This window comes from Streptopelia decaocto (genome assembly GCF_964273445.1).
Source record: "Streptopelia decaocto genome assembly, chromosome: 3".
Lineage (NCBI taxonomy): Eukaryota > Metazoa > Chordata > Aves > Columbiformes > Columbidae > Streptopelia > Streptopelia decaocto.
The window spans coordinates 45,837,193-45,861,579 of record NC_138656.1 but is presented as its reverse complement, the minus strand read 5'-3'; the positions used below and the strand labels follow the sequence as shown (position 1 = coordinate 45,861,579).

Here is a 24,387-nt window from a genome sequence, read left to right as displayed (position 1 = left end):
TGATCAACAAATATTTAGGTAAACATCTTTGTGCAGAGCCCAGGAAGACAGAAATCTAAACATGTTTAATTATATTGTCTGTTAGTCAGAAGCCTCAAACTGTCCACTTGTAAAATGGTTAGAACATAAAATATTATGTGTATTCTGTTAAGAAAAAGTCAACCCATGTCACTTGTGACTTTAAGCTACTTAAGACAAAGAGAAGATTTTATATTAGAAGTGTTAACTTACTACACTTTCTAACCACAATGACTTATGGAAAATATAATGACAGTTCAAAAACAGGATAGTGTGGGTACCTGCTTTGATCAGACTGTCAGGTCCTGCACAGATCTTGACAAAGGTTCTCTTAAAGAAGTTGGAGTAATCAGTGTGGGGAACAATTTCAACCCATGGTTTACAGTGCGTAAAAATCTCATACTAACACAAAAGCAGTTCAAATAAAATCAACTGGCTACTTCAGCCACATGGATGCTATACCAAGTTGTTCTCATATAAAATATGTCATATGCTTTTTAAGTATAGAAAAAGGCAGACTGAATGTTCATCTCTTTGTTTACAACAGCATTTTTTGGTTTTCTGATTCTATGCCCTGTAGGAATATGGTTTTGATTTTGATATTAATTGATGCACCAAACATATTCTTCTGTCAAACACTTCAGATATTGTGAAATATAAAAGGCAATTCAAGATTAACATCTCTCAGTTACATTCCAATTCTGCTTCTTTTGGCTTTAAAACAACAAAAAAAAATGTTAACCATAGGGTGCAAGCATTGCACTTGATAATTTAATCTCCAAGATGATTGACAATGCAGTTGCTGGTCAGTGGAAAGTTACATAACTTATTTCCAGAATGTGTTACTTCAAGACAACACTTTGTATCCACACTGCTGAATTTTTATGCAGCTTTTTGAATTCCAATAGACATTCCCTCATAGAATACAATTTGCAAAAATATGTGGCTTCTTGATATTCTTAAAACTGTTCCAGTCGCACATCAGTACATCTGTCAGGATGCTATTTGTTTAACAATATGAATGGACCATTCAGTGTCATGTTCAATTTTCTTTTTCAGAAGAAACACAAAAGTATATCCAGTCTCAACAGTTCAAAGAGAAGCCTCCTAAAAAGCTACCAAAACTGTATTTTGTCCTAACAGTACAGTTGTAGCAAGAGTCCGAAACTTGACTCAGTTTTCCTCAGGGAACACCAAGAACAATGAAAGTTCTCTACAGACATACGATGCAAATTATGCTAAATTCCAACCCAGGAGCCACACTAAAAAGTATTGACTGGCACTGTTCCCACCAGGGACCACATGCCAACTGGAGCAGGATGCAGTCCAGATAGTCAGCTTCCCATGTTGAGCAGCCATGTGCCGTGAATATGGTGTAATGGCAAAATCATGCTTTATACTTTTGTTTTCTTGTATCAGGAGTAATTTCAAACAATAACCTTAATGCAAAAAAGAAGACAAAAGGTCTTGTGACTGCACTTCTTTTTATACTATTCAAAATCTTCCTTAATTAGTAATCTTGACTAAATATATTCATATCATATGTAATGAATTGAGATCAATACTAAATGTATTTTGTTTCACAGACAAAGCAAAAAAGCCTGTCTTCTGTACTGCAAACTACATTTTGAAATGCAAATTATCAGAAACTTGAAAAATATAAATTATCATGGAAATGTCAAAAACATAGTAGCTATTGCCCAATCCCCAGCCATCTGCCAATGAAATCTCTAACCTTCACACAATTGGAGACAGTATTTCAACATTTGCCACAACAGTAAATTCCTCTGAATTTTAAGCTGACCAGAAACCCTGTGTCATAGTCCTGATGAGTCACCTAGAAAGACCTAGAAGAAAGTTAAACAGCTTTCCTACCCAGCTCTTTTGAAAAGAAGTGTTTACAATTAACCTGACCCCAGTCCGGTTTCAAAGGCCGATACTACAAGCTAGCAATGATCGATCTCTTAGCAAACACCAAGAAAAACATTGTGCGAACAATGGAAGACTTACTGAAGTAAAGTTAGATTCATACACGAAAAGGTAGTAGTACACTTTTACTCAGGACTCTTTGTTAAGTGTAATAATTTAAATACACTTGACATTGAATGAGAAGATAACCTGTCTGGAGAGGAAAAAAACCACAAAGTTATACCATGTAATATTAAAGTTCTAATTACAGTTGAATGACTTTTTGGTTTGTATTCAGCTGACTGATTCATAAGAAACCACCCTGTATTTGCAAGCTAGAGCAAATTCATACATAGTTGCTACATAGTTCCTAGTGGCCAGATATGCACACACTACAGAACGCTGTGCAACAGGGGACACCGTTCTTCTCATCTTTGATGGCATGTGACAATTCAGAGTCAAGTACTACAAAAACTTTTAGAAACAAGCTTTCAACAGTTACTTTGAGCACTAAGATTTGGTTGTTCAGGGTTTTTTCAGGCAAAATAAAGAACATATAGATCAGGAATTGTATGTAACTGCTACATATAAATGAAGTGTATGAAATAGACCTCAGGTTTGCACATTAAGCTGAATCCTAGAAATATGCATAAAAAGACTACTTTGTGTACGAGTACCTCCTATAGCTTAGGAGAAGAGTAAGCAAAAACATTACTTACATATTTGTCATTTGATCCACTGGCTATAAACCGCCCACAGGGAGATACTGCAATTCCACATGGATAGCAGCGGCTGCTGTGTCCTTCAAAACGACGTTCACACCTTCAGAGAAATTTCAGTCTTGAGACTAACTAAAATTATCTCTTTTACTGCCATTTTCACAAAGTCCTGCTGAAGTCTCACCCATTTTTCTTAGTCCACATATTTACTAAGACAAAGCCACAAATCGAGTTTTAAATATCTCTGAAGTAGGATTTTTGACTAAACTGAAATATATTAAAGAATATTAATGACTAAAACTAAAATAAACACATAAAACTACCCCAGGACAATGCCCCAAACCTTTAGCATTATGCTAATAATGCTTTAGCATTATCTAGTTTACAAAGATAGAAACATAAATAGCATTTAGAAATCAGTATCTGTGGTGCCTACTATTAAGCTCATTTCAGAGTTTTATTTTTATAACCGTGAGGCACCATTTCAAAACCTTTGCCTTTATGATGAATCCTATCAACCTGCCCTTCTTTTTACAAAACAAAATTCTATACTTTGCCATAATACAGCTGTCACACAATCTTTTTTTTATGTACGCTAGGTCCAGGAACAAATTTGAAAGAATAACGTTTCCTGCCAGCACCTGTGATATACACTTTTTCCTGGCCAGTGAAATCACAGATGATGTGTTAATTCGATTGACGGAACCCATGTGCAGAAATCTCTAAATTTTTATACCACATTATTCTGTTTTAGACACTCATGTACATTTAAGAATGCACTGAATGCCTAGTTGATTTCATTCACTCAGGTGAAACAGGCATACCTAAACAAAACCAGTACTTTTTGATGGATCCAATGGTTTTCACTTAGTAAAGCATAAAAAAGACACTTCTGAATGCATGAAAATGCATCATTTTACAGAGCCTGACTCCGAACTTTCACAGATAGCACATATTTGGCTGAATTTCTGTATAACAAAACTACTGATATCAATGGACATTTTAAGTATACAGTAACCAAGCCTTTCACCTCAGGCTAGTTCTACCCTAAAACTGTTGTAAACGACACAATTTAAGAGAACACCACAGTTCAAAGAGAAGTAACTTATAAAGACAGTCAATTACTGTGACTAAGATGTAAAAACATTCTTCAACTTCAGGTTGCACAAAGCTCTTGCATAAATACTCAGAGACTTTTAAAAACCAATGGCTGCATTTTGTCCATTTAATAAGCAGCCTCTACTCAAACTTCCCATCAACAGTAAAGGAGAATTCTAGCTACCTCAGTCTCCTCCCGAATGCATATATGACTCCAAAGGTTAGGAAATGGAGGACAAGTCACAGAACAGATCTTTGATTTATACTTTTAAAGAACTTTACTTTTTCAGTGGTAACTTAAAATATAAAGGGTAGCACCTGCTTCCCATACCACAGCCTCCATGGACTCATATAATGATTGCAGTTGGAAGGCACCTCTGGAAGTCATCTCGTCCAACTTCACCTAGAGTCAGCTGCTGATGACCATGTCCAGACAGCTTTTGAATATCTCCAAGTGCAAAACTTTACATCCTCACTGGGCAACCCATGCCAATGCTCAGTCACCAGAAATGGTTTCTATCACCTTCCCAGGTATCCAGGTGAGGCTGACCAGTCCATAGTTCCCTGGGATCTCCTTCTTGCTCTTTTTGAAGATAGGAGTGATATTTATTTTCATTCAGTCCTCAGACACCTCTCCTGATCATCATGATCTTTCAAAGATAATTGAGAGTGGCCTCACAATGACATCAACCATCAATGAGCTGAAGGTGGGCTTTAAAGAAGACAGAGCTAGGCTCTTTTCAGTGGTGCCCAGCAACAGAACAAGAGGCAATGGGCAAAAATTGAAATACGGGAGGTTCTGTCTGAACACCAGGAAACACATTTTTACTGTGAGGATGACTGAGCACTGGCACAGGTTGCCCAGAGAGGATGTAGAATCTCCCTCCTTTAAGATATTCAAAAGCCATCTGGACATGGTCCTGTACAACCACCTGTAGGTGACCCTGCTTGAGCAGGAAGTTGGACAAGATGACCTACAAAGGTCATTATTGTAACTGTGGGCAAGTCTTTCCTTCAAATATCTTAAATATACAGAAAGAAAAATGAAGCATGATGTGTTTTGTCTGTCTGCTGTTCCCCTTCATGGTCACATGTGGCATTGCAAGATTTTGCCCTCAGTCAGGCTCTTACTGAACATCATTCATTGTGTAGAATAGATGGCTACCACAACTGAGCCTCAAGCACTTTTTTCTTGTCTCTGCTAGGGTCCCAGTTGCATTGTTTGTGAATTTCACAGTCACCCCAAAAATACAGACCTCAGTGCCTTTCCTTTTTGTCACACATGGACAATGTTTGTAGAAATGTTTGAAGAAAACGTTTCTTTTTAATTTTATACTGGTAAGATACAAAGGCATCCTGTGACAAAAATTTCCTCTTGAGAAAAATAAACAAAATTCACATATCCTCTCTCTCTCCTGAGTATGCCTTCAGGATCACCATTCTTTCTTAAGTAGAGCACTGGCCATCAGCACTAGTTGTCAGTGTGTAAGACCTCAATCTCAGGGCCTGTAAAAGCTAACTTCATCAATGAGGTGTTTTGTTTTCACGGAAGAGTCTCCTAATAAATAGCTGCAAACAGCTTCCTTTGAAAAGAGTTTTACTCCTCTGCATCTGTGACTCAATTACCTATGAATGGATGCACAAGAACTAACAGGATTCCAAGGCTTTCACGGGTCTTTTCCTTGCTATAACATAGCAATATAAAGCAGCATCTGCATCATATGACAGTGCCACTTTTCCTTGTGCTATTATGGCCACGGTAGTAACTAACATCCTGGATTCTATTTTCTTAATTGTTTTCTTGTTCAACTTTTCCATTAAAATCAGGATGTATGTTCTATTACAAGTATAGGTACTTCCCCACTCCCTCAAAATTCTGCTCTAAAAATACATTTTAAAAAACTGATTCCAATTAAACTTTCCACAGAATCCAGTAGACAACAATTTATTATGCAATCTGTTAAATCCAGATATCTCCAGGTATCACAGCAAAGTAAAAAAGTGGATCAAATTTTCTAGAATACATAGATATTATTTTTTATAACTTTAGCTTTTTCTAGGAGTTCTCTTATTTCAGACTCAAAAAAAAAAATGTAGCAACACGTGGTGATCAAATTTATTTTGGATATCACAAGCTTTATGTGGCCAGCTGGCATGCTGTCCAAGCTCTTAAGAATGCTTTTCTGGTCAGAGCTTTTCAGGGGTTACCATGACAAACATCTGGTAATTGCATGGGACAGCAAACAGTCAAGTTTTCCCTGTGTTCTCCATCATACAGCTTTTAGTCTACATTCCAAAATATGTATTTTTTTATGTTGCAAACAACTTGTAGAATATCACAAAAAAAAAAAAAAAAGTAACGTGTTTTCTGCCGTTGTAAGAGAAAGAGACCAAAATGGTGCATGTGTTTATAAATCAGGGAATACTCTCACAAATAAGTCTATTTCTTTCTACTTACTGCATTAAACATATATCTTGACTGCAAACCAAATTGTGTGTTTGGTTGGTTGGTTTTTAACCACTTTTCCTTGTATTTTATTACTTTGTTCCAGTGCTCTGGTGTTTTTGTTCAGAAGATCTTCAGTACCAGCAGAACCACTGAGGCTCTATGAAATCTGAATATAACTTAACAGTAGTAGTAGCTGCCTTAGATGTTCTGTACACAAGTTTCATTTTAAACACACATCAAACCCTTCACATAGGAGCTCAGCATGTTTTCACCAACAGCATCCAGCGGGGACTACATGTTCCCCATCCTGTATATTTTCATGAATCCCTAGTCCCAAACTTGGAGGAACTCCAGCCACTGCTTTATCCCTTTTTCCCTCAAAGGTCAAGGGGATTAAAAAAAAAAAAAAAATTATATATATATATATATATATATACACACACACACATATATATATGGCAAATCATGGGATCCTTATGTTCAGAAGATACCAAAAATTAATCAAATTCTAAGTATGTGTAAATGTGTATCTTGCTTAGGATGATGTCAAGCAGTTAGTTCACAGCGGAGATGCAAACTGAAAAGTATCTGAAAATGGAAGGGCCATTCAAACTGCATGTCTGACCTGAAGGCTCTCAAAGGGTGATTGTTAGAAATTGTATGAGATGAGTTCCATGTGGCTGCAAGAATTCTACTAAAATACTTTGCCAAGGAAGCTTATGATCTAGTTGCGCAGGATTACAATACTGGTTGGAGATTTTACCCTAATGTCTAAAACTATCTTAAGACAGCTGGCAAATCTTTTCAAAGGCTGAAGGAGGGTGAAACTGTTTTTGCCTGGGATTATGCATCAAAGCATTATCGCACACCTGAGTATTCTGCCGAAGAAATTCAGTATGCGTAAGTAGTCCAATATTCTTCAAATATCTTTGCTGTGGTCTAATAAGCACCCACTGCCTTTTTTCCAGGAAGACATGAAGAATGGCTATTTCAGCAGCAAACAACATTAGAGCAGCTGAACTTCTATTTCTCAACTGTTCAGAGTATGAGTCAGAGGCAGGCTGCTCCTGCTCCAAAGGTGTTATTGTGGTGGTTGGCTTGTCCCTGCCAATCACATTACCTGCAACAGTAATCTGCCTCCACACCCCTACCATAGTAGCAACCCAGACCTCTAAATTGGGCAGAAATAACTATGCCCTGCTCTCCCCATTTCTGGGTAGATAATGAGCACATCTGACAGCATAGCACAACTCTCCCATTCTTTCCTTCTAAATTAATTCCCAACTTCAGCTGTTATTGTCCATCCTGCTACCTTACTCAACAAGAGTATTTTTTCCTGTCTTAGAAGATGAAAAGGCCTGAGCAGCTCTTCACTCACGCAAAAAAGTTTCTATGGGATAACCTCTGCAAAATCAGTAAATCTTCCTTCAGTTATTCACCTAGCTTGAATGACCAGCATACTCATATGCCAATTGTGCTCACTGACTAACAAATTTATCAGTGCATGGCTCCTCTGCACAGAGGTATTGACCTTTAATTATCTTATTCTGTTTGTATAATACACTCCAGAGTTGTGTATATACTACTTTGTTTGTATAATACGGTCCAGAGTTGTGTATATACTACTTATGTTACTATCTGTTTCAGAAGTGGAAGGAATTACTTTCAAGTTAGGAGCATTGCTTAAAACATTAAGCAGTTTTTAAGTTTTAATTAACTATGTTAATCACATGCTTGATAATTACCAGGACCAACTTACCAGCACTTTTTTTTTTTTTTTTTGAGCAGAAACAAAAAAGAAAAACATTACAAGGCATTCCTTAGTGTGCATTTTGCAGATCTATGCACCCTAACTGAGAAGTTTCCTCCTAACATAATGAAGGAAACTTCCTTTCTTCTGGATGTTTTAATGCATAAAATTATCTAATCTACAAGTGGGAGGAAATTAGAAATTTAAAGGAGCTAGACTAGTAAAACACGATTTAAAATTGTCGTGGGGAATTTAAGTGACATATGAACATATTAAGACAGCTGGTATTTAGTCTAGTCTATCATTTTGGGTTGTTATATGTTTACTGTGTAAGGCAATGGATTTTCCTTAATTTCTAAGTTTCTACACTCTTTCTCTGCATTGTTTTTACAGAGCTGGGATGGCAAACTATATCTGTCTCTCACTGCCTTATATATTCGTGAACATAGTTATTAAAAACAGGCAGGACTGTCAGATAAGGAGGCTTAGTATATTGGAATTTTCTGATATATCGAGCCTGGGCAATCTACAGGACTCACCATCTTGTGTCATTCCAATCCAGACTTTCCCAAAAGACTAAAATTAAGTGGTGGAGACAATAGGTACAGATGCTTATGAATCACTGCTTGATTCTCAACTCCAGAAGGAGTTGTGATGTCTCTAAAATGCATTCAATAGAGAGACAGCATAAGGAGGTAGAATGGTAAAGTTTCTTGTGTCTTATGGACAATTAAAAGTCTACAATGTTTGATCCTAAAGAACATTTAGACTCCTTCAGAAAATGTAAGGATGCACCAACCTTTTGTACCTCATGATCATTAAATGTTTGCCTGACTCCATCTTGGTAATCCTGAAGCTGGTAATGGTAATGTTCTTCTCATGCAGACCCCCATTGCCTCTCAGTCTAACTCCTGTGTTCACTGCTTCCATCTTGGACCCCATAGAAAGTATTTTTACTTGTTCTCCAAGTAGACATTCTTTTAGACAATAGAATTAAATTGCTCTTTACAATGTCTTGGAAGTTGTTCAAAGGTCATTATTTTATGCTAATGCATGTATTCATAAACCTCATAGTTCGTTATCCTAACCTGGAAAAAGAGTAGCCAAGAGTTGGTTCTTCCTCCAAAAAGATCAATACTCTTTGTTTTTTTATTCATAAGTCTGCTTCATAGACTTGCTGGAGCTTTTCTTAGATACAGTTATAATGAGGAGAATGTAGGAGAAGTATAAAAATATTCAAAATCTTCAGATAGAACTTTACAAATCCATGTGTTTCAAAGCAAATGAAGCAGGAGTCTTGAGTAAATTCAGAAGTAAACAGCAGTGTCTGAGATTCCCTCATTTACTGGCAAGATGACCTGGCTGTGTGAGGCTGGCTGACAACATCAGAAAGTTAAAATGCCTTTTCCTGTACCACCTTCAGAGGAACCCATAAGACATTCTGGCACTCTCTGAAGCAAGCTTGGAATGCCTCCAGATCATCAGTAGTGAAAGAGACAGACAGATTCACAGCTTTATCCAGTAAGAATGATGAAAACGGAAGCTGCAAAATACTCTCACCGACTTCAAGAACAAACTAAAAGATAAGTTAAATGAATTTTCACAAGAAAAAAATGTAGTTTGATAATATAGACTGAATAGAAAAATTCTCGTGGAATTCAGAGAAAAAAATCAATATATTTAAAAACTATAAAACTGCAGGCCAGGACAACATCTCTGAAGGTTTACTTAAAATAAAGATCAGAAAATAACCTGAGCATCCTGGTATGGTTCCTCAGTGAATTATGAGAAAAGGAATGCATGTCAGAAGAATAACAAAAAAGGAACCATAAAAAAAAAAGAAACAACTAAGGGTTTAAAGGAATTTGTGCAGAGTTACTCTGAAAATTATTTGCCCTACTTTCAACTATATCTTTCAAGAGCACCAGGCTGGAGGTTTTTTCCCTTCTTTAATCAGAATTTTGTACTTTACAGTATTATTAAATAAAGTTACAATGGATAGAACTTGTTCAGGACAACAAGCAGAGTAAGAAAAAGAGTTTTCACTGTGGATATCTAGGTCAAATATTTAGAACAAAATCAATAAACAAGTTGAGAACTTGCAGTTAGTGTTACTATCCACAACACTACAAACAGTATAAATGAGAAGGTGGACTTACCTTTGCTATTTCAAGAACACTGGACAAAGACTTAACTAAACAAACCCTATTCTGGCAAACTCTAAGCAGAAACAAGAGGAAGAGAGAAGAGATGTTGTTCCAGAGGGACCATTCAAAACACAGTAAAAAATGATGCACTGACTTTACAAACCAACAACTTTAACAGATTAAAGGTACTGGCCTACCATAAGATTGTTTGGGAACTAATCTCTCCTGTAAGCATCCAACAGTGCAAGGGATGGAGTGGATTTGATTGAACAAGAACTACAAACAAAAAAAGACCAAAAGTTTTCAGTCAATGTGACTATATAGTAGACCTAACGCTTCAATGGAGACTTGTTCCAAGTTAAGACAGAGCTTTCCAAACTCAGCCATTTCAAATTTATTTATGAGAAAACCAGCTGGTGAATGCATTAGGAAAAAGTGAACAGTTTTCTTCCTTATAAGAACTCAAGAATAGATTTTAAAATGCAGAAAACTCAATATCTGGTCTGAGCAATGAGAGAAAATTTCTTTTCTTTTTTTTTTTTTTTTTTTTTTTTTTTTTTTTACCCCTGAAAGCTACTAGAAAGTGAAAAATAATGCTTTATTTTCTCGATCTCTCCTCCACAACAGTTACTGCTATTGGTCACTGTGCAATGTGTAACAAATGTACACATATACATAATACCTAATAAGCGCCCTTAAAATATGTGTCATTAAGGACTTGAATTATTTTTTTGAAGTTTGGCTAGTAGAACTCAGTGGACACTAGAATACATCAACTTTGCCAAATTAAATATAGAGCAAGAACATACATAAATTATTCCCGTCTACCCAGGACATATTCATTTAATTGATTGCCCAGATTTTACACTTTAACTATTTTACCATTCACCTGCTCTACTTATATTAGTTTTTAGGAATAGACAGATAAGTGATCTGTGAAAAACTTTCTACTTTTTCATTGCTCTTCAGCAACACAGTTTGAGTAGCTTATTAGAAAAACATAAGAAGGTAACAGATTCCAACCCCAGCAGACTCTAGTTTCATTACTTTCTGCAATTTGGTGCAGGCAATACAGCAATGTTTTCAGTAAGAACATATATGCCCCCTATAGGTTTAATGTATTCTTACCACAGAAAAATGGAAATAAATGAAAAGCTCATAAAGCATTTCCTAATTAAAAAATTCATACTAGGAAAATTATGTTCAGATATACACAAATAAAATATGAAATAATCCTTCTGTCCAAACCCTTTTCTTTCAGACATAATTCTTTTAGCCTGCACAACAGAGATTGCACAGAGGATTTCATTTCCTGAGCAATGTTCCCTCCTTGTCACTGTCTCCCTTTGTCCCACAGTTTTCCCAAGTACAATACTGAAAGTTTTTTAGGAAAAGTGCAGCATTTTATCTTTAGTTTATGTTAATGTATTATGCAAATTTATAACACTGCCTACATGATTTGTAATAACATTGTTACAATTACGTTTGTCTTCTAAAAGCTGGATTTGAAATTTTACCTCCTCTAGCCATGATGACATGCTGGTTTGGAAATACTGTTAGCATTCAGTTCAATATACTATTTTATATATACAATTACACCTCCAAAGGTAGATAAACATGGGTGATAAATATCAACCATTTAATGGCTTCCACATAACCAACTACAATTGAGGAACCAGCATTTGTTTGATCTTGTAAAATTAATAAGTTCCGATTAGCCTTTAACTTTCTTTTTTAAAGGCCTGACTGTAGATCTGATTCCACATCCAAATTTCTACCGTTATACCACAGCAAGTATGACAATTCTAAATAAAGATGAAACGTGGCTTTTTTGTTCCAAAATACATAATCCAGCCTTACCTCAGTGTCCTTAAATCCCACAGTTTGATGCCATCACCTGCAGCTGTGGTCATGAAAAGATTGTAAGCTTCAGGTTGCTGAGTGCTGAAGGATGAGCCCTGTAAAATTCATAATAGTTTCAGATAACTATTCTGATGGTGCTAAATATTTATAGAATCACAGAATATCCCAACTTGAAAGGAACCCATAGGGATCATTGAGTCCAACTCCTTGATCCTCACAGGGCTACCTAAAACTAAACCATATGACTAAGAGCACCATCCAGACATTCCTTGAACTCTGACAGGCTTGGTGCTGTGACCACTTCCCTGAGCAGCCTGTTCCAGTGACCACCCACTCTCTCAGTGAAGAATTTAGTCCATTTAAAAAACAGTTTTTGTCAGTTTATATGATAAAAAGCTTGTCTGCACACACACAAAGGAGCACAGAGGAAAGTTGGCATTTAGAGGAACCCCTATAACCCAGTCAGAGAAACAGAGCAGTGCCTTGCCTTCTCTCAGTGTTGTCCCAGGACAGCCATGACCCTTTTGGTCCAAGGCTGACACCCACCATGATGGGTCAGCAAGAGAGGCTCTCTGGGTCATCTCAGAGACTAATGGGGATTAGTACCTGTCAGGGTATGGGATCCATTATGGTACGTGAGGAAAGATCATTTTTTGATTACACAAGATATTATGGGATGTTTAGAGGAGGAAAAAGGAAAGGAAGAGATCAAAGAGTAGTCCATCATTTAACTATAAGCCATGTTTAGTCCTGACATAAGTGGGCACACTGTCCATTGACTTCAGTAGCAACTGCATTAATTCATAATAGGACTGATTTTGGCTTCATATCTTTCAATAATTAAATCCAGTCTTTCTTTAAACCTCTGATTTTTTAACATCCACATTGGCAGATCCTGGCCTTTTTGCTGGCTACAAACTTCTTTCTCCAAGAAACTAAATATAAACATTTAAAACTCCTTCTTTCCTTTCCCCACCATTCACATTCTTGATTTGGCTGAATACATCACAGAAACCTCAAGGTCGTTTCCCGCAATCACTGCTTGACTGCCAGGAATCTTCTATTCGTTATGAAAACTGGCCTATAGATGGAAAATGCTCTGGTATTTAGTCCACAAAATTCACCAAATGGCAAGACAAAGAGGGGCACTCAGCTTTAAAAATACTATAGGAGCTTTCACTTGCTTTGTTTTAAGCAGGTTTCCTTCTTAAATTATGGATTATCACAGCCTGCTCTGACAGATGAACTAAGATGCACTGTGCAACAGATTTCCCCACAAATTCTACATGTTATCACATTAGCTGTGTATAATTATATGAAAAAAAAATAAGAATTGTAAAAGACAAAGACAGTAGTTGTCCAAAGGATAGTACTCATTAAAAGTTTATTTTTGTATGCACATCCCCCTCTCCTTCAATGTGGCAGTTGCACATCCCCATCTGCTTCAATGGGGCAGTTAATGGCTCTTTTGTGAGACCCCCGAGTTGGTTGGCCAGGGTCGTTAGGAGAGGAGGGGGGATGCAGAGAAGCTGAGAAGCTTCTGGAATGCCCACAGCCAGATCTGAGCAGACTATAAAACAGGGTGCCCGCCGAGGATCCCGTTTGTGTGGTCTTCTCACAGCTGCAGGTCTGCTGAAACCAAGACCCCTCTGTTTAGACGAGAACACCATCTAAGGTAACTTCCCGGGACTGGAAGCACCTCACCTCCTCATTTGGGTGAGTGATATCATTGAGTAATTCCTTGACAGATAGGCAAGTGTATTCCTTGCTGGATAAGCAAGTGTAAGTCCTTACTGGACAAGCAAGTGTAAGTCCTCGCCTAATTCAGGTGAGTGTAGTACCCTGAAGTCAGGGAGCTCTGGCTTTGTTTCTTGTGAGTGCGTGCATGCACACTGTGGATCTCCATTATTCTTATTTGCTGTACCTCAATAATCTCCTCAACTGATATACAAACCTGTATTTTATGTTACCGGAATGCTAACTAATTGTATAAACCCTGTTTCTAGACAGTTGTTTTGCCGGACTCTTTCGGCCAGAATAAAGTCTGTTTTGGACCTTGTTGTCTGCCTAAAACTAATTTTGGGGTTCCTCCATGACATAAGGACATCACAGGAAGATCAGGTTCTGACAGGAGAGGAGTGTTTAGGGAACACAAGGAACAAAACTGAAAGTGCATGTAGTGAGGAAGTGAAGGCTACAAAGAACACAACGGCCAAATTGTAGTTTTTGTTTTAAGGACAGAGGCTGAAAGTCCTGTAGAAAGGATGCATAGTTTTGTTACTGCTGGAAGAATCTTTATACAAAGACAAGCTTTGTATTGTCCTTATATGGTATGCTCCAAGCACTTCAGGGGAATTTGGTGCCAAGGTGCGTTTTAAGGGAACAAAAATGCACTGAGGTTTTGAATAATAAATATTAATATGCTTAGTTAAATCAAGATGATGGATGTTCTAAGCAAGCAGTATAAGGCCTAAAGCTCTGAAAGCAATTTTATGGTGTAAGCTTTAATCATATGTGGAGCTTCAAGAGTTAGAAATGTCTTTTGTGGTCTCCCACCCTATCGTCTTCTAAGAGATGTACTGTCTAACAGTCACAGCTGCCAAATCTTTTATATTAATATACTCATATATGCATTTGCAATATTTTCTGCTAAACTGTTCTGGAGGAAGATTCAGATTACCGTTCTATTCTATATCAGTTATTGTCCGCTGTGAACATATTTCAAATTATATAATAAGCTTAATCAGGTACACTGTAGGCTGCAATGAATGTCATACATTGTCAATTCTTGCAAAAAATCTTTAGAACAGACCAAAAGAATAATTTAAAATCTAAGTCATTACATTGCAGATTATATATACTTGCTTACAGCTGCTGCTGTCCAAAATCAGAAATAATAGAATGCCATGTTGCTCACCTATGCTTCTAGAATATCCTCTGTATTTAATAATTTTCTAACAGGTTTCTCCCAGACTTAATCAGAATATATATTTCCTAGTGTTTTACAAGACCTTCTAAATATACATATATATCTAAAATTTATTTAAAGAACACATTTCCTGATCGTCCCCACTTACTGCTGTCCAGGTAGCATCACAAAGCAGTCTTGGAACACGGGAACTTGTTTGGATTAATCTAAACCAGAAAATGTACTTCAAGAATACATATATACATTAATTGCTAATGATGTGTAACATCATCTAGGTGTTCCTGCTCTGGCAGGGGTATTGGACTAGATGATCTTTTGAGGTCCCTTCCAATCCCTAACATTCTGTGATTCTGTGATTTTTGATCATTTAGTCCACAAGATTAGACTACGACTAGTCCAAAGGAAAGCCTTTGTAAATTTTGTTGTGTAGGCAGTGGATCTTCATTAGCTCTTTCACTCCACAAATTTCCTTCTACTGCACCACTCTTCATCATTAGCTCACTTTAGATTCCAATGTGTTTCACACTTTAAACGGGATATGATTTACATAGAGCATTCTGCATATTTTTATAAATCGATAAAATATTTTAGCATATCATCTTAATGTAAATTCACCAATTTATAATAACTCTAACAGTTTTAAATTATACAACTGTAACAAAATAGTTGATGTGTAATTTTCCTGTTGACCTATCGAAACTACTAATTTCATATAACTGAAAAAGCAGAAAACCTTGATATATAATTTTCCAAAAAAATGGTCAATTTTCTTTGCTATACCATGTACCTCCAGGTTTTTTTCCCAAGTGAATAGTATCCTGCAGCTTTAAAGATAGATAACCTGAAGAGAGTAAGCTGACCAAGCAAAAACAAAAGCCAAAACTTTAAGCCAATATGTGTCACAAATAGTACTCAAATAGTTAGCACAATTTTAAGTGTTTTGCCAGATCACATCTTTCAGGAAAACTCATAAAGAGTTCTACAAAAGTAGTAATAAGGAACTGTTTTGGACCCACAGAAGAAAGGACTTTCCAAGTGGGAATGAAGAACCACACTCAACCAAACGTAATGCAGTAGGCATTCAAGCTTGTACTGTACCATAAGATCTCCAAACATTCAAATCAATCTTCAAGTGAAAAAAAAATAAGCAAGGATGAGGGGGCTGAAGACATCTAGTCCATTTCAGGACTGAGCAATTTTTCTTTTTTGGTTGCTGTTTCTGAAGTTTCAGTATAAAAATCAGATGACTTCAGATTCAACTTTGGAGGAGAACAGTTGCATAAGGAAAAGTACATGCTGAAGTGCAATATTACAGTCTGGTGCAAGTAAGGCAAAGGGTAACATACACTTCCCTACTAGCAAGCTTGTTCAGTCATTCTTGCTGCTCCCTGCGTTTCATTAGAGAACAAATGAGATCTAGGTGCCTTTATCACACTGACTTACGACCTTGCCCATCCTTCCCAACATATAAAAACCTCTATTGATGGGTATCATTTGTATCTTCAGCCTCCAATTCCTTTGCTGATGGAATTGTGATCATACTACAAATAAAATTCAATAAAGCATATACAGTATTTTGGCAGATCTGATGGACCGATCTAGTATGAGCTTCTGGTATCACTGCTGTACTGCAGCCTGCATTGAGGTCAAAAACTTCCAATGCTCGGTTGCTGCCAGCTGTAAGTACAATATCTGTACAGTTCTCTGTGTTAAAGTTAAACCAATTTAAAGGAACAAAAGCATATACACAGACAAAAAGATGGATAAACAGATATCAAGACTGTTGTATTTAGTGCCCTATAAGCAGTACCAAAAATCTTACAGTCCTAAAAATTTATGTCCAAGGATGAAGTTCAATACCACAAGAAAGACAGAATTTTTACTATAATTAAAAAAAAAAAAAAGAGTATTAAAGAATCAAATGCTAATTACTTTAACTTAAGTGATTTCCATGTCATTAAATCCAAAGAACTATAAAAAAAAATAAGAAAAACAAAGGATACAAGAGTAGAAATCATTTACTGCTGAAAGACTGGTAATCTCCATTGTTGAGGCCATGGAAAATTTCTGCACCAATCTGCAAACACTTCTCTGTTTGTATCTGCAAAAAATATCAAACTAATGTTAATGTTAACAAAATAAGTTGTGATATGTCACCACCAGTAAACTCCCATTGGAATCACAAAGCAAAACAGAAAGCTTTCTTTCATTATTAAAAATTACAGCCACAGACCTTTTGACTCATTGCTGAACTCTATTAAATAGGTAGAACTGTGTTGTGATTCAATGTGACTAGATCTTTCTGTTTACTGAAATCTATTGGCACAGACAACAGAGATCTTAAATCCACTGAAGTCAACAGAAAGCATTCATCCATGGTTATAGGTATGTATATGGATATATTGGGCAATAAGAATGTGATTTCCATAGAAGTTGTCACCTAAGGTAAATAAACAGACTTGTTAACAACTGTACTGGGTCTGGTTGAGGTGAAGTTAATTTTCTTCATAGTCACTTGTATGATATTGTGTCTTACATTTGTGACCAAAACAGTGTTGATAACACATCAGAGTTTTAGCTATTGCTGAACTGTCTGTACAGCACTAAGATAGTCTGTTTCCCACTATGCCCCCAGAGTGAGTAGGCAGGGGTAGTGCAGGAGGCCAGATGGAGACACAGCCATGACCACTTGCTTGAATTATCCAAAGAGATATTCCATAAGATAAAATACCAAGCTCAGCAATAAAACTGAGAGGACAGTTTTTTGAAAGTAGCTGTTATGTGGAGACTGGCTGGGCATCAGTCTGCCGGTGGGAGCTAGTGAGCAATCACTTTTGCAGCACTTGTTTTTTTTCTTTCTTTTTGTTCACTTAGCAAATGGTCTTTATCTCATCCCATGAGCTTTCCTCACCTTTGCCTTTCCAATTCTCAACCCCATCCCACTGGGGGATCCCGCTGGGAGACAGCGAGCGAGTGACTGGGTGGGCGCTGTCAGTGAATGTCAACACACCACAATACTTCAACATTTCTACATTATATTCTAAATGCAGATACTTCTACACAGTAAAATAATTCCAATGTTACCGTGTTATACTTCCAGTTTAGCATGTCTCAAATTGTCTAATGACAATACAAAAGTCCACGTATGACACACTTGTTGGAATAATTACTGTTTCTTGCTAAAAATTTGCAAATGATAAAACATTTGACAAAAGAAATATGTTTATTGGCCTGATCAGTTCAAAAGAAAAGTGCTCAATAATTTTCTCTTGCCTTTCTTTGTCATTCTCAAACAATGATCTGCTGAGCTTTTCCAAGTAGATGTTAGAGCTACTTCAACACTGATGGTGAAGCAGATGGCAAAATAGAGTGTTTTTCAATTAAATCCAATAAGTTTTTTATTATTTCCAGAGTATTTTATTAAAGTAAACTACAAAAATAAACTGCCCTACACTTCAGGAACAACTGCTTTATTTCCATTTTTGGGTAAAGATATCCCAGCTAATTTTGAGTAACCTGAGATAACAAGGGAAAGTGTAGAGTCTTACATCTGGGTAGGAACAACCCCAGGTTCCAGCATAAGTTGGGGAATGACCTATTAGAGAGCAGTGTAGGGGAAAGGGACCTAGGGGTCCTGGTGGACAGCAGGATGACCATGAGCCAGCACTGTGCCCTTGTGGCCAGGAACGCCAATGGCATCCTGGGGTGTATTTGAAGGGGGGGTGGTGAGTAGGTTGAGAGAGGTTCTCCTTCCCCTCTACTCTGCCCTGGGGAGACCACATCTGGAATATTGTATCCAGTTCTGGGACCCTCAGTTCAAGAGGGACAGGGAACTGCTGGAGAGAGTCCAGTATAGGGCAACAAAGATGATGAAGGGAGTGGAGCATCTCCCTTATGATGAAAGGCTGACAGAGCTGGGTCTCTTTAGCTTGGAGGAGACTGAGGGGTGACCTCATTAATGTTTATAAATATGTAAAGAGTGAGTGTCATGAGGATGGAGCCAGGCTCTTCTCAGTGACAATCAGTGATAAGACAAGGGGTAATGGGTTCAAACTGGAACACAAGAGGTTCCACTTAAATTTGAGAAGAAACTTCTTCTCAGTGAGGGTGCCAGAGCACTGGAACAGGCTGCCCAGGGGGGTTGTGGAGTCTCCTTCTCTGGAGACATTCAAAACCCGCCTGGACGCCTTCCTGTGTAACCTCATCTAGGTGTTCCTGCTCTGGCAGGGGGATTGGACTAGATGATGTTTTGAGGTCCCTTCCAATCCCTAACATTCTGTGATTCTGTGATAATAGGAACAATCTAATGAAGGCAGCACGAAGCTGCTTCTGGTCCAATTTTCTCTGCCGAAAGAGGTATACTGAAACAGTTAGGTTGCTCCCAAATGCAAGAACAATTGTTTTGAGTTAGTTGAAGTATCTCTCTTCTACAATGCAGTCTGCTACATACTTAAGCGCCTCATAGAGTGTAATCCAGATAGAATTTCACCTAGAAAGCAAATCTTCAACCAACACAGTAAACTGAGATTCCTAAAAAACAAGTTAGGACAAAACTGTAACAGGGAAAAAAGAACAGAGCAAGAGTAACCATTAGTAAAGAGGTATTTTAGCATATTTAAGACCTTATTTTTTTTGAACACAATGCATTTGCCACATGTCCTATACACTTTTAATAATTCAAAGTGCAAGTGAACTTAGACAGACTTTGTCGACACACTGAGCTGGATGCTGTACATTACTTCTTCTCTATTGGAGATTAAAGTCTATATAACAATTTGGGTTACCTTTTTATTGCTTTAATAATACATCCATAAACTAAGAATTAACAGATAACATAGAAGGCAGGTAATCAGATTGTAGAAGAAAGATATTTCATCATTCAAATACAAGATATAAACTTAAATGTCACTCACTTATAATATATAAGAACAGAATTTGAGAAAAAAAGTGTATATGAAACATAAGCAAACGTGTACAATCTACATTTTAATTCAAAATAAAAGATTGTTATATATCTTACAAAGGGTTTGTTGAGGAATTAATCAGAGGAATTAATCCAGTAAAGGTTAGAAGGTGTTGTAATGTTTATCAAGACAAAGGCATGAAGAGCACACAAAAGAGAAGCTTTTTAGATTGTTGAAAGATATTACAATTTGTCAGTAAGAAGGTGCATTCAACAAAGTAACTGTGCTTTCATCTGCAGAACATCAACAGATTTCTGTCAATACAAGGGTTACTTCATTAAAAAAAAAAAAAAAAAAAAAAAAAAAAAAGGATAATAACGAATATGATAAGAAATCTCCAAAAGGAAAGAAAAAATATTTTTATTTTCCTACCAGAAGCAAATTCTGAAAATAAAACTATATACAACCAGGTTAGGAATTCCATCTCAGGTCTGAGCACTTTAAATAGATAAATTTGACTGTCTGCCATTAGAAAAGCTAGTTCCTTTTTTGCAGGGTTTCAAATAAGAATGCACTGTTACAGACAATTGTGAAGTTGTTTTTCAGCTATTACAAAACACTACAAGCCCCATAAAATGCTGCAGAGATGAAGTCCAAGACTGTGAAGGGAACAAAGGCAAAATTCCTTCTCACAAGTCAACTGGGGAGGCTACTGTGGCACAGATGTGTCCTAAAAATTGTCTAGATAAGACCAGCACCTCCTCAAGCCACAAAATAGCTTGTGATGGGGGCAAAAAAAAGGGATGACCAGTACCTTCTTACCAAATTTTTTCTAGGTCTGCAATTCTATACGTGGCACATAATCTCAGATGACAATCTTATAGATCAGGTATATAAATAAAATCACATTGAGGTTGATACACTCAAACTACAATTCTGTCTTCCTTTGATGCCTTTAGTCATTAGAATTCTGGAAACAGTGTAAATGACTCATCTCTGTAATCTCTTGTATCCCACATACTTTGGACATGTAATCATTTTCAGGGAATATATTTACAGAATATAGTTATTTTCAGGAGACTGGTATAACTTCAGAAATAAAATATAAAACCAGATTCCAAGATACAAACACTTCCTGCAATAGTTGCAGAGACTGATATATCTGCTTTTCAGCAGATTTGAAGTCCTTTGCTGAAATAATTTTTCAGGAGACCCAGGTAAAGTAGAAACATTTTGTTGAAAGATAAAAAACTTCAATGTTTGAAAGTGTGTTATTATGTTAAAATCATAAGACGAATAGGCACCTGAAAAAAAACTCTCAAAACCTCTCAAAAAACAGCTTAATGCAGATCTGACACTGGAAGTTTTAAGGAAAATGGCTGCACATGACAAACTCAAAACTAAGTGACAGACCACAAACATCATCAGTATAACAGATCATAAAGTGTCAAGCTATTACAAACATTTTTGTATGCACTGTAAAAATAGTCTTCAAACAGAAGTCCCATTATACATATCCAGACACAGGTTAAGTTCAGTAAGATAAGAAAATCGGTTACATGAAAAAGAAAATCATCACTTAATATGCTAGAATGCTTAGAATTTATCGTAACTGAAAAAATTCTCTCTTACACTACAGAGGGTAGATGTCATTCACTCACACTATGTAATGAATATTAGATGTAGGAAAAGATAAGGATGAGAAAATGTAAAGCATTTTGAGATGGTTGCTGTTAGAATGATGTTAGAATTCATCTTACGACTTATGTGCTTCTCATCTAGTTTCCGTTCTTTTCCTGATAAAAAACAGTTTTAAGTTGATTGATCTAATGGCTAAAGCTCAAAGGAACCAAGCTTAGAATATTCTCAGTATCATACTGCTGAATCAGGTCTTTGTAGCCCATTTACTTCAAAAGTTTAAACCGGCTTAAAGTGGTTTGCATTAACTTTCCACAAATAACCTGCAATGAACACCCGCCTTTATATCATTAGCATGCTAAATTTTAAACCCACTTTGCACTGTCCATCTAGAATATGTTCTGGTATAGATTCCCATTTAATTAGAGTAGATATTTTACTATTACTTCCCTTACTGTATTTATTTTTGGTACAACCAATTGCTAGAGAAAATGTCTTTAAAAGGTACTGTTTCTGCTAATGGAACACAATTTTCTCCCTTTTAAAGTGCTTTCAAATCACTTATTCTAATCTTTAAAACAAATCAGATTATGAAAATGAGATAACAACCCATAGGTGTTTTGTTCTGCTCAAATTCTTACGTGAATTAAAACTAATAAATAAGAAATAAAATTAAATTTAAAAACACTTAGAAGCAAATAGTTACACTTCGTACCAGCATGTGTAGCTGTTGGTGAGAGTAGAAATTCAGTAGTTAGTAATTTTGGAGAATGCAAAGAAAATTGTTTAGGTTGTGAGTCATTTTGAGATGAATCATAGAAGCAGAAGTCAGGACATCTGTACCCTATTCCCGGAACTACAATAAATCTCCTCTGTGATGTTTTTAAATAAGGTTATATTTAAATAAGCCAATAAGAAATATAATGTTCTTTTTTCTTATTTCCATTTCTCAGTTTCACCTTTAAAACTGAACAAATATTTAACCATTGAATTAAGTTGCTGTGCTGCTTAGTTAATTAATACTTATGGGGAGTTCTTTGAAATTTATGCACAAAGAAACAGTTACATGATTTGTCATCGTACTGTCTTCACCTCTGAAACACAGTAGCAATCTATTGGTTAGCCAGACTGCATTGCCATGCCCTTTTAATTAAGAGTATAAAGCATCTTCTTGAATCAGTTTCATTCAAGCATTCTTCCAAACTCAGAAGGTGGAATGAGAGAGTTGAGAGAAACTGAAGGAATGATGCAGTGTTCCATAAAAGAAAGAAATGCTGGGAAAGTATTTTGTTTTCATTTTATTCTATTAGTTTTACTTTCCTAAGTTAATGTATATACTATAAAATCAAAGCAGGAAATTTTGTATTCCTCTGTATTTACTTTTCCAGGCTGCTCACTTTATTCCTATTCCAAATAGAGTATATGGCTATAATAATAAGAGCCATAACAACACCCTCCATTTAGGATTTTGACCAGAAATAGAAAGTGAAGTATCAGAAATGACAGTGGATTAACTGTAAAACCAAGTAAGTGACTGAAAAGCACAATTAATGCACCATTTTGAAAAACTTTTAAACAGGTCTTAGATGATAATCCATCAGCTGCTTTTTCAAGTAAGAAGGAATCTCTGTTCTTTAAAAAGTGTATTTTAAAGGAGTGATATATTTTGGTAAGTGTTTCTCCTTTTGTTTTCTGTATGATCACTTAAAATTTCAGTGAAGTTCCAACTACCAGGTTCATGTCTCAGTCCAGGAAAGAACTCCTGTTCAAAAACATACTTAAGCCTGTGCTTAAGAAAATAGGCTACTTTTTCCCATTTAAGGATGAAGCCCAGTGCTGTTTACTGTCATGAACAGACAGAACACACCATACACAATATCAGCTAATAAACTTCGATGTTGTAGCATTAATTGTTTGCTCTTCCACTCAAAATCTAAACCCATAACATGCTAACCAGAATAGTATTAGCAATAAGTGCATGAAGAATGCCTAACAATGAAGAAACACAAGGACTAAATAGGGTAATAATTAATTAGATGCAATATAATAGTTGGAAAGTAAAGGAAAATCATGAAAGTGATCTAATTCCATTTGACAGAGAAGGAAGAAAGTCACAGAAAGTTAGAAAGTATTTAGAATATTCCCACAAGAGGAAAGTTTCCCATAGCCACTCAAACATAACTCAAGACATTAACGCACACTGAGATGTAAACAGGCAGAAGGGAAAGCTCAGGAGGTCCCAAATGGTAACAGTAGTAGTAAACACAATTTGCAGTAGTTAAGGTATGCACTATATATTTGACATTTCCATTTTTTTTTTCTTATTATGTCAGAACAAAGTTATTTTTACAATTAGCTTTTACTATTTGTTCCTCTTTTTTTTCTTTTGTAATATTCTCACCCCCCAGACCACCTCAACACCCACAAAATTCCACGTCAAACAGTACAAGTACTTTCACTTCTCTGTTAATGAGGAATTGTACTCACCGTTTGAGATCGTCCTTTGTTGTGTTTGGGTGGAAACGTAATAGATGAAATTCGGCTCCACAACACAGCAATATAAATGTATCTATAAAATAAAACTGTGCAAAGCGTACTGTCTTCTGGAACTTCTCTTTGCCCTGAAATGCAAAGACAATTATTAAGAATGGATTCTGAGATAACAAATACTTTTTCAGAGATTCCTGGTGTTAAGGTGTCGTCTCCCTCTTATCTTGATGATATGCCAGATGCTTAGTTTACTTTGTAGTGGGTTTTCCTATTTTTGACATCTATTAATCTCAAAATGAATTCTTCAATTGATTTAGATTAGTTGACAGTGAAGTTAAAAGTATCTGTAGTCAACTGAATCTAATACAATCTAGCTTCATACTTCAAACTTCCATTTGAATTGAGTAGCCTATAAAGTCAAGCAGAGCTGAGCCAACAAAAATAGAATACACAGAGCAGACAATAAAACAAAGG

At 36.3% G+C, this 24,387-nt stretch overlaps 1 protein-coding gene across 1 annotated transcript in view; it reads right to left on the bottom strand.

The window, feature by feature from the left end:
* WDR27 (WD repeat domain 27) overlaps nucleotides 1–24,387 on the bottom strand; it is a gene marked incomplete at its 5' end in the record, with an annotated part of 106,482 nt that overhangs the window by 55,112 nt on the left and 26,983 nt on the right. Inside the window, 5 exons of the mRNA XM_082048940.1 lie at nucleotides 2,646–2,748; nucleotides 11,950–12,047; nucleotides 16,452–16,573; nucleotides 16,885–16,982; nucleotides 23,911–24,044. Of these exons, the coding sequence (XP_081905066.1) occupies nucleotides 2,646–2,748; nucleotides 11,950–12,047; nucleotides 16,452–16,573; nucleotides 16,885–16,982; nucleotides 23,911–24,044 (555 nt within the window). The remainder of the gene's footprint in view (nucleotides 1–2,645; nucleotides 2,749–11,949; nucleotides 12,048–16,451; nucleotides 16,574–16,884; nucleotides 16,983–23,910; nucleotides 24,045–24,387) is intronic.